Genomic DNA, 15,578 nt, shown 5'->3' on the forward strand with positions numbered 1-15,578 from the left:
ATACCAAGACTGTGAGAAAGCCTTTTCAATTTGTTAATTTCCATCACCATTGCTTTCTGAGTACCTCTTTAAAATTTTGCCACACAGGGTCACTTTTTTAAAAGACATTTTTCTCACTATATAACCTTTCAGAAGTCCAGTCTTACAGAACTTTTGATTGCCTACCATTTTCTTTTTGGAATTAAAGATGATTTGGGGGAACAGAAAATAAGGTAATAGTGGGGTTTACATTGCATTACTGAGAATGAGCCTGAGGATCCTCCCTTCCCACTTGCGTAGCTATAGTTCTGTCAGTCTATTTTCAGTAATAAATCAGCACTGAACCTGCCATGGCTTCATCTCTAGCAGCATCTCCTCTACTCTGGCTTTCCCACAGCAGAAACCACCTGCTTAAAGCAGTATTTGTATCTCATCACTCCCTCCAGCAGATTAGTCTGTTGATTATCAGTCAAATTGTTGATCCTTGATTTAAAGCCCCTTTATTGGTTTCTTAGGACTTCTGTAACAAAATGCCACAAGCTGGATGACTTAAAACAACAGAAATGTATTCTCTTAACAGTTCTAGAGGCTGGAAGTTCCAACCATGGTGTTAACAGGACCAGGCTCTTTCTGAGTAGAATCCTTCCTCTCCTCTCTCCTCTTCCTAGCTTCTTACGGTAGCTGTCATCCTCAGTGTTCCTTGGCTTCATATATCTTTGTCTGTACCTTTCATTCACTAGGGCCCAGCCTTAATTCAGTTTAACCTTAACGGGATTATATTTGCAAAGATCCTTTTTCTAAATGAGGTCATGTTCATAGATAGCAAGAGTTAGGCCTACAACATATTTTTTGAGGGAATACAATTTAATCCATAATAGCCTCTTAGTACTTTTCTCCCTGTTTCAACCTCTGTGTCTCAGATGATTCTTACTGTTGGGAGTGGCTTGGCCAGTACAGTTTTAATTCATTATGTTACTTTGTGGGCTAGGCCCTGTATTTTTTGAAAAACTTATCCATTGCTTTTATTGGAAAAATCTTTAAAGCTATTAGATCACAAGTTTTGTTTTTGTTTTTTTCCCTGTTAGAGATACAGAGGAAACTGCTACAGTCTTTACAATATAAGCAGAACAAAATGAGCATCTGTTCTCACTGGAGCTTTTTACCTTGCAAACATTGTTAGGGTAGATGCTAATGTCTGCTGCATTGGAAGCTCATTATTCTACATTAAATGTAAACAGCAGACATCTGTAATGAGATAATCATGGGGCATGAATGTTTGAACTGCTCTGTCTCTTGTCATTATATTTTTAAAGTTCCTCGAACTTAATAATGTAGAGCAATCTGTATCACCTAAGACAGACCTTTTTGATTTGTCCTCTTTCCCCACTGGACTGTTGTAACCAATTAAAGTATTTTCCTAACCATATATTGCTAGTTGTAGGCTCTGTATTTTTCAGGACTAGCAAAGTAGTTGCTAGAGTTCCTCAAGCTATCTTCTTTCACTGTTTAAACTTTTAATTTATAAGTCATTAAAGTTTAATCTTACTGAACTTTATTGTTTTGTATTTTAAGAGCACACTTGTTATCCTGTTCTCTATTCCTATAAACCCTTTAGTAAACCAGGATCATTAAATTGGTTCAAATGGTGGTATAAGAGTATAATCCATTTTTACTTACTAATCATTTCATCTAGAAATCCATCAAAATTTTCACAAATGCTGGTGAAATTCTACAAAGATTACAAAAGTTCACATAGTGACTTTGTGAGTTAGCATAATGAGTATTTAGAAGTATAAAAATATTGATTTCTTAACTTCCAAAAAAATCATTAGTATCCCAGTATTGGTAAACTGAATTTAATATATATTTTTTGTTTTTTTCCATAGCTCAGGAATCTTGCTTTTAAGAAAATTCCACAGAAATCCTCCCATACCATTTGTAATGCTCAACATGAGCTTTCATTACCAAACCCAGTACAGAAGGATTCACGAGAAGAAAATTGGCAAGAGTGGAGACAAAGAGATGAGCAGGTACAGCTAAGTAAATTAAGTTGTTTTGCTTTAGTTTTCAGTGAATTTTTGCATTTTTTAGATAGCAGTGCATCCAACCGTGACACTACTGTTCTGAGGAGCATTTTATATTGGATCAACTCACATGTGTATGCTACTTTTAATAAGAGGTTCTGGTTTTTATCTAACTAGGAAAGCAGATAGACACATTTATTATTTTGTTAGTTTCAAACAGTTATTTTCTGAGTTTTTACTTCATCTGCCTTTTTACAAATGAGGTAGAGACAGGGAAGATAGAAAAACAGGATTAAATTATTTAAAGAAAATCATATTTGTAAGACCAATACTAACTAGAAATACTCAGTGACAGTTTTGTTTAAAGAAGAAAGACTTTGAGGGGAAACTTTTCCTTTTCAGTCTTGTTGTAAAATAGTTTGTGACATTTCTTTTTTTAAACCTATTTATGCAGTGTTTTCTTCTTTTATGCCTCTATTAAATAAATGTCATTAATAAGCAAATCAAAGAGATAATTTAATAAAACCAATCAGCTTCTTTTTGTGTTTATGGTATTCAGGAAAATGACATACTAAATTTGGAATGTACTCTAGGAGATGCTGTATGTATGAAAAATGAACAGTTATTTTCTTATCTGTTAAACTGTCATTTGATCTGTTGGAAATAAATATTATTTTAGCAGATGTTTGGCTTAATGGAGTGGCTATACCTATTGTGCTTGAGTTTCAGTTTTAAAAGAATTAAACTATACTAAACCATGCTCTTAACATAAGCTATGTTAATTATAACATTTTCTATAGAAATTTGTAGTGCCTCAGGCTCATCATTACAAGCATTTGTTATTACACTGGAGCTGTGCAAAAATGATATTTCAAGGTACTGGTAAACTGGATAAATCGTCTTATTTTAGGGGGATTATTTGATTCTTTTTTTCCTTTTGCAGCATTCATTATGACATTTTATTCTGGTATACAAGTATTATTAATGATACACTTGCTTAGATAGTAATAGAATTTGCCACTTCACCATAGAGAATTTCTCCCAGTGGCCCAAGGGGCACTGGGAAGTTAATAAAGGAAAACTACTCAATTCTGCATCAAAATAAATTCCATGTAATATGGGAACTTAAAAACAGATATTTATTGCCTTTTTTCCTGCCCCCATTGATTACCGCCAAAATGACCAGGTAATTAGGAGAAAGAAATAGTTAACTTGGCCCTAACCCTATCTAAAAATGTCATCCAAGGCTGAGGAACTTGGAGGAATTTCTACTAGATATACTATTGATGGGTCACTTAGGAAAACCTGGTACCTTATTTGGAAGTCTGACTTGTAGGAAAATAATCAAAGTTCTGGGAAGTAGCGTAGTTCTTGGGATAATTACACTGATAAGTAAAGAGATAAGGCAGGCTCTGGAACTGATAGACAGTATACCACTTGGAATCTATTTTACTATGTGGAATAATAGATTTTAAAAATAGGGACCAGACTGACTGTAGTAGGCAGAAGGCATGCAGTTGTGGTGGGTATTCTTCACACAGGGCAACAGCACTGTGAGAAACTCCATGTATGTCTTTACAACAAATGGTTTTGGGGAAACTGGATATCCACTGCCAAAAGAATGACATTTAAACTGAGCCGATTGAAAAGCTGGATATAGAAATCTTGTCTGTTATATGACTATTTATTTTAAATACAGAAGAGTAATACCAAGAAAAAGTTTCCTACTCTTAAATCGTCAAAGTGATAACATAAATTTACATCAACTAAGCCTCAGCATAAAATCTGAGAGCTGCATTAAACAGCAACAAGATAGACAGTAAAGAAGCATCCATTACATCTACTTAGGAGCAAGCACTGGATCTTAGTTAATCTCATGTCAACGGAAGAAAAGTTTCTGCCACATAAAAGGAGAACATTGTATTTAATGTCCAAAGTGAAAGTGTAGTTTGAAAAAAATTAGTTACAGGGAACAGAAATTTATTTTAGACAGCACTTATTTTTTGTTTTAATAAAAACCAAGGAGCTAGAACATTTTACAAAAGTCAAGGTGGCAGTTAACGTAATGTGGACTACGGTCCATAGAGCCCCACAGTCTGACACGACTGAAGTGACTTAGCATACACAGTTCTGATTCCAGTGTTACCTTTTTAAAATTTTACATCATGGGTCAAAAATAATAGAAAAATCTCTTCTAATGGATGTTGAATGAAAAATAGATCAGATTCTGTGTATTTCTTTCTCCTGTTGTATTGATTCAGACCCCACATATCACTGGTTTTGTCCAACTCTGAAGTGAAATGTCTGCTAGCATGTGCATAACTAATTGTTTTCTCACATTGTATCCTCTAGTCCACCTGATAAAGGCGTTTTGCCAATGGCTTGTTCTCTTTTTCGTTTGTGAGAGTGATATTTCTCATTAACCTTGTGGCTAGTAAAAGTCTCTTGGTGATAGTTTGACTTGCACCCGATTTCACTATAAAGAGTGCTCTTTGTGTGTTTTTTTTTTTTTACTTTTTCTTTAGCAACAAAATTCATCACTTTCGTTCTCCAAAGCATTACTTGGTACTTGTTTTGGAAAAACTCATACAGGTCACTGCACTTTGAAAGTGAAATAAAAACTATATCTTTAGGTCACTGGTCTGACCATATTTTATAGCAGAAAACTAGGAACAGATAGACTGATGGTTCAGTAAATTGAAATGTCAAGTATTTGGTCTTTGTTGTCATTCAGTCACTAAGTTGTGTCTGACTCTTTGCAACCCCATGGACTTCAATATGCCAGGCTTCCCTGTCCTTCACTATCGCCCGGAGTTTGCACAAACTCATGTTCATCCAACCGTCTCATCCTCTGTTGCCCTCTTCTTCTTACGCTGTCAGTCTTCCTCAGCATCAGGGTCTTTTCCAGTGAGTTGGCCTTTCACATCAGTGGCCAAAGCATTGGAGCTTCAGCTTCAGCATCTGTCCTTCAGTGAATATTCAGGGTTGATTTCCTTTAGGATTGACTGGTTTGATCTCTGTGCTGACCAAGGGACTCTCAAGTGTCTTCTCCAGCAGCACAGTTCAAAAGCATCAATTCTTTGGTGCTCAGCCTTCTTTATGATCCAATTCTCACATCCATACATGACTACTAGAAAAACCATAGCTTTGACTATATGGACCTTTGTCGGGAAAGTGATGTCTCTCTTTTTACTATGCTGTCTAGGTTTGTCATAGCATTTCTTCCAAGGAGCAAATGTCTTTTCATTTCGTGGCTGCAGTCACCATCTGCAGTGATTTTGGCACTCAAGAAAATAAAATCTGTCACTGTTTCTATGTTTTACCTATCTGTTTGCCTTGAAGTGATGCCTGGCATATTGAAGTCCATGGGGTTGCAAAGAGTCAGACACAACTTAGTGACTGAATGACAACAAAGACCAAGGGACTGGATGCCTGGTCTTAGTTTTTTGAACGTTAAGTTTAAAGCCAGCTTTTTCACTCTTTCACCTTCATCAAGAGGCTCTTAATTTTGGTATTTTAATGTTCTATTATTTTCCTTTTTAGCTGCTTATATGATACCACTTTTGTCCTGACACATACAGATTTATATTCTGTATACACTGTATTAGAGTCCTGTTCATTTTTTAAATTAATGCTGTTTTTATAAGTTGTATTATTTACTACTTTCATTGCTACTTTTAATCCTTCCATGAATCAGTGAACTATTTTTATTACTTTGATATATAATTAAAGCACTCAACTTAGTAAATGTAAACAGCACTCAGAAGATATGAAGGTGTGTTAGCTGACTTGAATGGAACATGATCATTAGTATGAACACATAGTTTTTGCAGAATATTGACAACTTTTAAAATTATAACATTCCTTTTCTTTGACAAAGGAGGCAAGAATATACAATGGAGTAAAGATAATCTCTTTAACAAGTGGTGCTGGGAAAACTGGTCAACCACTTGTAAAAGAATGAAACTAGAATAGTTTCTAACACCACACACAAAAATAAACTCAAAATGGATTAAAGATCTAAATGTAAGACCAGAAACTATAAAACTCCTAGGGGAGAACATAGGCAAAACATAGGCAAAACTCTCTGACATAAATCACAGCAGGATCCTCTATGATCCACCCCCCAGAATTCTGGAAATAAAAGCAAAAATAAACAAATGGGATCTAATTAAAATTAAAAGCTTATGCACAACAAAGGAAAATATAAGCAAGGTGAAAAGACAGCCTTCTGAATGGGAGAAAATAATAGCAAATGAGGCAACTGACAAACAACTAATCTCAAAAATATACAAGCAACTTATGCAGCTCAATTCCAGAAAAATAAATGACCCAATCAAAAAATGGGCCAAAGAACTAAATAGACATTTCTCCAAAGAAGACATACGGATGGCTAACAAACACATGAAAAGATGCTCAACATCACTCATTATTAGAGAAATGCAAATCAAAACCACAATGAGGTACCACTTCACACCAGTCAGAATGTCTGCAATCCAAAAATCTGCAAGCAATAAATGCTGGAGAGGGTGTGGAGAAAAGGGAACCCTCCTACACTGTTGGTGGGAATGCAAACTAGTACAGCCACTATAGAGAACAGTGTGGAGATTCCTTAAAAAATTGCAAATAGAACTGCCTTATGACCCAGCAATCCCACAGCTGGGCATACACACCGAGGAAACCAGAATTGAAAGAGACACATGTACCCCAATGTTCATCGCAGCACTGTTTATAATAGCCAGGACATGGAAACAACCTAGATGTCCATCAGCAGATGAATGGATAAGAAAGCTGTGGTACATACACACAATGGAGTATTACTCAGCCATTAAAAAGAATACATTTGAATCAGTTCTGCTGAGATGGATGAAACTGGAGCCGATTATACAGAGTGAAGTAAGCCAGAAAGAAAAATACCAATACAGTATACTAACACATATATATGGAATTTAGAAAGATGGCAATGATCACCGTGTATGCAAGACAGCAAAAGAGACACAGATGTGTAGAGCGGACTTTTGGACTTGGAGAGAGAGGAAGAGGGTGGGATGATTTGGGAGAATGGCATTAAGACATGTGTACTATCATGTAAGAAATGAATTGCCAGTCTGTGTCCGATGCAGGATACAGGATGCTTGGGGCTGGTGCACGGGGATGACCCAGAGAGATGTTATGGGGAGGGAGGTGGGAGGGGATTCATGTTTGGGATCGCATGTACACCCGTGGTGGATTCATGTCAATGTATGACAAAACCAATACAGTATTGTAAAGTAAAGTAAAAATAAAAAATTTAAAAATAAATAAACATTAAAAAAATAAAATAAAATCATAATGTTCAATACGATTATTTGAAGTTTTCTGGGAAATAATTCTGCTTTCTACATTTTGAAAATCATTGAGTTAGAAGAGCAGAGGGCACTACTGCTACTGTGGCTAAACACTTGGTTGCAAGTGTTAAATGTTCTCAGAATTATGTCCTGTGTTCTGCAATAACCCTGTTCCCATGATGCCTATGAGAACTGGAAATTAACTCTTCATTTGGGATTTGTTTTGCTTGGATTTAAAGTGGGTAAAATATTTATGGTACTTTGATTTGCAAATTTTTAAAAATGTAGTCCTAAAATATTTACTGTCTTCATTTTTCATCAGTTTTTCATACTCTTTAACTGATCATAAACCCTTGAGCCTATAGGTTTATTTAAATTAAAAAAAAATGTTTTACTACTGGATAGGGATAGGAGGCATGAAGGAAGCCAAGAGGAAGGGAGTCTGAAGTACTCCATCTTGGACACATGTAAGTATCTTCTCCAATCCTGTAGGCATTTTGGGTCATTTCCTCTTTTTCTTCCTTCCATCCTCTTCCCATGGGTACAAAGAAAATGATGAGCAGCTCTCAACTTGCAAACTTACATATAAGGTACTTTTTAAGAATCATCAGTATCTGTCTTTCAGGCCCAAACGTTTTTCCCCTCTCAGTTCTACCTCTACATGTACTGATAATTAATTACATTAAAGACTACATTTATAGCAGTCTTATGATTAATTCTCTGATTTAGACAACTTTAGGGAATTAGGAATCATGTTTTCTTTGTTTTTCCTGATATTGTAGCTTTGTGCTTCCTTTCTCCCTGTTATCAATCCTTGTTCTAAAACTTGGTCACTCTTTGCTGAGAAATGGTGTTCTTTGTTTCCTGCATTGCTGTGGTCAGGTCCAGGTTTCCGTGTGCTGGGACTGCAGTAGTTTAGCCAGACCCGTTGATTCTAAGTTCTCATTCTCCTAATATGCCAGTTTATTTCTTTAAAATCACTTTTATCAGTGTTCCTCTTTCATCTGTCCCGAATCCCTAGTTTTTAGGGAGTGTCTGGAACCCAATTTTACCTACCTAAGCAATCTTATTTTCTACTGTTCTCCAGCATAGAGAAGAGGAATTCTAATTTACTGTGTGCAACTCTTGTGCAAGGTAGGCACTGTACTAGGTACTTTACATATATTATAGGTTTAAATTTTTAAAAGTACTCTGCAAGGTAGGTATTTCAGTTTTCTTTTTATGTATAAATAAACTTGAGATTCCCGAGAAGGCAATGTCAGCCCTCTCCAGTACTCTTGCCTGGAAAATCCCATGGATGGAGGAGCCTGGTAGGCTGCAGTCCATGGGGTCGCTAGGAGTCAGACAGGACTGAGCGACTTCCCTTTCACTTTTCACTTTCATGCATTGGAGAAGGAAATGGCAACCCACTCCAGTGTTCTTGCCTGGAGAGTCCCAGGGACGAGGGAGCCTGGTGGGCTGCCATTTATGGGGTCGCACAGAGTCAGACACTACTGAAGTGACTTAGCGGCAGCAGCAGCAAACTTGAAATTCACAGAACGTAACTTGCCCCATGTCACAATTAGCATGGGTAGAAGAGAAATTTAAATCATCCACCTGTGTGATCTCTCAAAGCCTGTGTTTTTTCACATTCCTCTTGTATTTCATAGAATTCATCTTTTGTCATGTATCCCATGATGTGTCTGTTCTTAATACCATACTTTTGTTCACATGGCTCTTTCGTCCTAAAATACTTTCATTCCTTTTCCACCTATCCAAATGATATCTATCCTTTAAGGACCAACTTAATAGTTTCTTTTGTGTATGCTTCTTTGTTCTTGTTAGCCTTTTTTTCTCAACTTTTGTAGAACTTTTAATATCTTATTCTGTTCTCTGTGTGTCATATGCATAAGTTTTCTGTTCCCAACTGGGGTAGAAATGCTTTGAGGGAAAAAGCCAAATTTGTTTCTTTAAGGCCTACAGGCAAAGCATATAGAAGGTTCTCTATGAATCCTTATAAACTGATTGATCATATAGTGACATTTTATAAGTGTTTTGTAGTTTTCATAAAGCTAAGTTGAAATTTAAATGATTTTATCCTAATTGTATTTCCTTGTATACTAGTTTTTGTTAATACTTAAAAGGTAAATGTAAGCTCTAAACTTTGTTATATTTAGAATCAAATGTTGGGGAGAGCCATATTTTTTACTTTTAAAAGTTCCATTTCATTCATTTTTATCATGCTCTTAGAATCAGCTACCTATATACTTAAGTTATATGAGATAATATGAAAAAGAATAATGACATCTTGCAAGACTCCCACCTTCATCACCTCTTCTCTTGCCCAGGGATTTATTTTTGGAATATTAGTCAGAATATGTGACATATTGGAAATAATCTTAAATGCCTTTTCTGTAAATTTTAAATGTCATTAATACAGATTAATAGCATGGTGGTAAATTGAAACAACTTTGCTTAGAATAAGTTTAAATAGTTTTGTTACTTTTTCTATGGAGTTACTTTTGCTATGCTCTAATTATATTGAAATATTTTGTACTCTGTTTGCTTTGTGTTTTGGTGGAAAGATTGATATAAATTTCCTTTTTGTGTGTGATACTAACATGAATCCATGTCATTAACATGGAGGTAAGATTGCTAGGAGAAAAATCAACAACTTCAGATACGCAGATGATACTGCTCTAATGGCAGAAAGTGAAGAGGAAGTAAATAGCCTCTTGATGAAGGTGAAAGAGGAGAGTGAAAAATCTGGCTTAAAACTCAACATTCAAAAAACTAAGATCATAGCATCCAGTCCCATCACTTCATGACAAATAGAAGGGGGAAAAATGGAAACAGTGACAGGTTTTATTTTCTTGAGGTCCAAAATCACTGCCGACGGTGACTGCAGCCATGAAATGAAACGATACTTGCTCCTTGGAAGAAAAGCTATGACAAACCTAGACAGCACATTAAAAAGCAGAGACATCACTTTGCCGACAAAGGTCTGCATAATCAAAGCTATGGTTTTTCCAGTAGTCATGTAAGGGTGTGAGGGTTGGATCACAAAGAAGGCTGAGTGCCTAAGATTTGATGCTTTCAAACTGTAGTGCTGTAGAAGACGCTTTTGAGAATCCCTTGGACAGCACAGAGATCAAACTGGTCAATCTTAAAGGTAGTCAACCTTGAATATTCACTAAAGGACTGATACTGAAGCTGATGAAACTCCAGTAATTTGGCCACTGATGTGAAGAGCCAACTGCATTGGAAAAGACCCTGATGCTGGGAAAGACTGAAGGCAGGAGAAGAGGGCAACAGAATGAAATAGTTGGATGGCATCACCGACTCAATGAATATGAGTTTGAACAAACTCTGGGAAATGGTGAAGAACAAGGAAGCCTGGCATCCTGCAATTCATGGGGTCACAATGAGTTGGACATGGCTTAGTGACTGGACAACTATAACAACAATATGAATCCAATTTCTTTTTACCTTTAAACTGCATATTCTTTAAATACACATTTATATAATAAAGTATAAAAAGTTAACCTTTAAGAAAGATTACTTTTTCCTGATCACTATTCATTTGGATTGAAGTAATTCTTCAGTTCTTTCAGTTATTCCTTAGAAAAGTATGTACAATTCACTTGGGAATTAACAATTTCTGTATGCCCTTATTTATGATTTTAATTCTAATTGTACTTTTCTCTGAGTTAGATCAATTTTTTGTGATAAACCTAGTTTTCTCTCTCTTTTTGTTGTCTTAGTATAGGGTTGGATTTATGATTTATCAGGTTCTGATGTCCAGTGTTAACATTTTTCTAATTTTCAAGGCATCCCTTTGAAACAGATTACTCCTTTTAGAAACTGATTTCTGTTTTAGTCCAGTTTTTAAAAATTGTTAAGCAGCAGAAACAATTCTGAGTAACTTTGGCAAAAAATAATTTGGTAAGTGATACTAATGAACAGATTTGAATTAAAAACTAAACAATGAGACCTTGGGAAAGAGGAAAACTAAGAAATTCTGGGGTGCTCTTAGGCATGAACTAGGAGAGCTAGTATACTCACTTTTAGAGGCTATAATCTGCTGATTGAACCCTGCTTACTTTGTGTTTGTTCTCAAAATTTAATTTCCAAGAGAACAAAAAATAGCTTGGTCCTTTGCTCCCATCCTGTTGGTGGTTGCAATGGCAGCTGGGGTGTTTGTGGGTATGCTAGCGAGTGGTATAAAGAATCAGGTGGTGACTGTCTTGCCAGAATCCTAGGACACTGGATTGAAGTGTTATTCAAAGGAATGAAGGAAGGTATTGTGGACAAGATTAAAAGCAATGCCCACTGAAGTTATGTTTTTATTATATGGTATGAATAAGTTGACACATACATGTAAACAAATCCAGGATAGTTTACTGTTGTCATATTGCAGCTATCCTATATTGAGCTGCATACTTTACTTCCAAAGGTAGACAACCCAAAGTCTCATTGAGCTACGGTACCAGTTCTGTTGGGCAGTTAGGAAAAGTAAGTCTTAAAGACTAATTTGATTGGAGGTGGCAGGAGCTGGATTGTCAGAGGTTAAGGTGAGACTGAGTGATGAGAGAGAGGAACCAAAAGATACAGATCACAAAGAATCATTTTACTATAGTAGTATTAGATAACTTTAAAGGTAGACCAGTCATACAAAAGGAATAAAAAGAAAACAGTAAAAAGATGCACTGTAAATTTTCTGTAACATCAGGCATATGCCAAAACAATTGGTCACTTTATTTAAAGGTTCTGTACCTGCAAATTAGTCTAACTTAAGGATATGGTATGTTTTATAATGCTTATGGAGTTTTTAGTATTCTTATATGTTTTTAGTAACATTATATTTTCTATCTCCAAAACTAGATACTATCTTTGACATCTGTTATAGTGTCAATTTCTTTGTAGGATTTTTTTTATTAGAGTAAAAAGATTGTGTTACACAACAGATAATTGGCAGTGAGGAAGTAAAAATATCAAAATTGTAAGTTTTTGCTTTGGTATCATCTATAAAACATGGAGTTCTCTACTTTGGTATAGATAGATAACTTTGGAGAACCCAGCTGTTTTTTAAAGTATTTGTTTTCTTATTCTGTATATATTATCATGGTTATTTCACTGGTGTCGTATAATGCTATATCTGTTTATTGTGAAACTTTACTTTTAGCTGACATCTGAAATGTTTGAAGCAGATCTTGAGAAGGCATTGTTGCTGAGTAAATTGGAATATGAAGAACACAAAAAGGTATTTACACATTTATTGATTTAGATATTTTAAGTCGTCAAAAGTTTGAACCAGCCTTCCTGAATTTTGTATAAAAGTTCTCCTTTAAAGTCTGTTGTAAAAATCCATCCTTGTATCAAAGTATTAACATAAAGTTTTTATGAGATTCTCCTCAAGTTTTGAGATATACCACAAACATGTGGTGTCTGGTGATTTGGAATGTTTAGTTAAGAAATTTCTCCACCCACAATGAAAGGGAGAGAGGAAATGAATAGCAGATGATTTATTTTAACTTATTTTAAATGAACATAGAAAATAGTTAAGATTTAAAAATTTGAGTAACTGTATACAGGGGCATCCATTAAAAGACCCTCTACTGAAGATATACTGTAGTTAAAGTAAATGAGAGGACGTTTCTGATAATTTGACCTTGTGAATTTAGCATTTATCACTAAGCTTTAATATTGGGCTATGTGTTGAAATGCATTATATAGCTTGTAACTGTAGGGATATTTAAGCAAAAAGTAGCATTTGTTTCTATTTTCTGTATTTAAATTGAGCATTTATATTATCTTCATATTGTTTAACATTTTAGTCTTTTGCATACATTGGTAATTTTTTTTTGGTCTGTAAAATTTATTCAACTTGTGGTTACTTAGTGGTTGATCATAAATGGCCTTTGGGCTTAAGGGCCTTTAGACTATATCACTGTACCCTAACTCCTTCACTCAACATGAAGGGTGTAGAGAAGTGAACATTTACAGTAGATGATTTTGCTATTTATTTGTAGCTCAAGGGAAGAGGATGAAAGTTGCCAGTGGACTTGGTACACTGTATATGTTAGTTTCATTTTTCATGTCCCTATTTGTATTATCTGGAATAATCAAGAATAACTGTAATCCTTACTGTTATTTGTTCATTTAGACAGAAGGCTGGCAATTACAAAAGTGGATTCAGCTAGCTTTACTATGATTTAATCATTTAAATGAACTTTCAGATTACACTGGAAAAATCCTCCTGACTTGCTTGGTTCGAAGATAAATTTATCAAATAGAATATTATCTTACAGTGATGATTTGTTGTTAAATATATATCTACATTCTAAAGCTAAAAGGATTAGCCATACCTTTAGAGGAGGAGTAGAGTAGATGGTATTGGTAAAATGTGCTCCCAGCCAGTTTTTTTGAGGCAGTCACAGGCCTGGTACCTAAAAGCGCAGGTTTTATTAGACTATAATGATTCTCAGAGAATGGTCAAACTCCTTTTCTATGTGATGGCTGCTGCTGCTGCTACTTAGTTGCTTCAGTTGTGTCCAGCTCTGTGCTGCCCTATGGACTACAGCCTGTGGACAGGCTTCTCTGTCCATGTGATTCTCTAGGAAAGAATACTGGAGTGGGTTGCCATACCTTCCTCCAGGGGATCTTCCTGACCCAGGGATCAAACCCGGGTCTCCTGCATTGCTGGCACATTCTTTACTGCTGAGCCACGAGGGAAGCCCCATGCAGTGGCTACTGCTGCTGCTGCTGCTAAGTCGCTTCAGTCGTGTCCGACTCTGCGACCCCATAGATGGCAGCCCACCTAGTTTGATGTAATTACACTGATGTAGATATTAAGTCAGTATTCCAATAAAATAACTATGATTATTTTAGCCTAAAGGTTTTCGTAATAGCTAAAGTGTGGGATGGCATTTTCTATCCGGTCACTCACTCACCAAATATTTTTTTGAATAGTCAAAAATTGCTAGGCATGCAGTACAAAAACAGAGACATGGTCCAAGCTATTGAATTTAGTAGAAGGAGTGAAGTGAGAGACATACATATAATTGTAGTTTATAGTATTGAGAGATTTTATGTTTTCATTGCGGTGGGAATTCAGTAAAATAGAACTTTCCGTGCTTTTGATGGGGGTGGATTTTAGGAAAGGATTCTTTTTTTGTTTGATAAATCTGAAGTGTTACAGTATGTAAATATGAGATGTATAGTGTGTTAGTTTGATATATTTGTATATTGTAGTATGATTGCCAGTGAAGTGATATTTATCATATGATAGTGTTATAATATATAGTATTATTGATTTTTATTCATTATACTGTGCATTGGATCTCTGTGGTTTATTTATTACTCATTATAAGTTTGTATACTTAAACACTGTTGGTCTCATCTTACCATCCCTTGGTAACTACTTTTACTCTTTTTTAATAGGTTTGACTTTATTTTTTTTTTAAAGATTCATCATATAAGTGATATCATTCAGTACTTCTCTTTGTCTAACTATTTCACTGAGCATAATGTTATCAAGGTCTATCCATATTGTGACAGGATATCTTAGGATGGCAGGATATCTTAGGAAAAGGTTTTTAAAGACGAGTCTTACTTGATGTATTAAAAGTTCATCAGTAGGCAAGAGAAAGGCATTCTCAAGGAAGGAGAGGTGAGTATATATCTTGTATGTATACATGTGAAAGAGTAGCATTTTGAAAAACTGTAATTTAGTACCTAGAGTTGCTGGAGATACTGCCTCCAGAATAGACTATAAACATTGTGTGCAGATGTAGGAGATTGACTTTTATACATTTGTTGGGAGAGAGCTGTTGAATATTTTTAACTTTTAGATTTCAGGTTTTCATTTTAGAAACTCATGCTATAACAGTGTAGAAGATGAGTGGTGGGGCTAAAACTAGAGAGTATTGTAATGTCGAGTTAAAGAAGGCAAGGGAAATGACAAAGTATGAAGTCCATGGGGTTGCAACGAGTCAGACACGGCTGAGTGACTGAACTGAACTGAACTTCCCTGCTGGGGATGAATAAAAGAGAATAGATTTAAGAGCTCTTTAGGAGATAAGCTCAACAAGACCTAGTAACTAATTTGCATGTAAAATATAAAGGAAGAATAGGCAAGGATCACTGAGGTTTCTAGCCTAGACAGTGTAATGATGGTGACATTAAATAAAGTACTCACTAGGAGTTCAACATGCTTAGTTTGCAGATGTTTATTGAACATTCCATGTGAGTTGTCTGTACATACACA

The 15,578-nt window shown here is 35.5% G+C and overlaps 1 protein-coding gene across 5 annotated transcripts in view; it reads left to right on the plus strand.

The window, feature by feature from the left end:
- Positions 1 to 15,578, plus strand: part of GKAP1 (G kinase anchoring protein 1) — a 90,467-nt gene that overhangs the window by 15,293 nt on the left and 59,596 nt on the right. For all 5 annotated transcript variants that reach the window (XM_060409140.1, XM_060409141.1, XM_060409139.1 and 2 more), the window contains 2 exons: positions 1,866 to 2,009; positions 12,495 to 12,572. In XM_060409140.1, the coding sequence (XP_060265123.1) occupies positions 1,866 to 2,009; positions 12,495 to 12,572 (222 nt within the window). The remainder of the gene's footprint in view (positions 1 to 1,865; positions 2,010 to 12,494; positions 12,573 to 15,578) is intronic.

The sequence above is a fragment of the Ovis aries genome, chromosome 2, assembly GCF_016772045.2.
Source record: "Ovis aries strain OAR_USU_Benz2616 breed Rambouillet chromosome 2, ARS-UI_Ramb_v3.0, whole genome shotgun sequence".
In the NCBI taxonomy this organism is placed as follows: domain Eukaryota; kingdom Metazoa; phylum Chordata; class Mammalia; order Artiodactyla; family Bovidae; genus Ovis; species Ovis aries.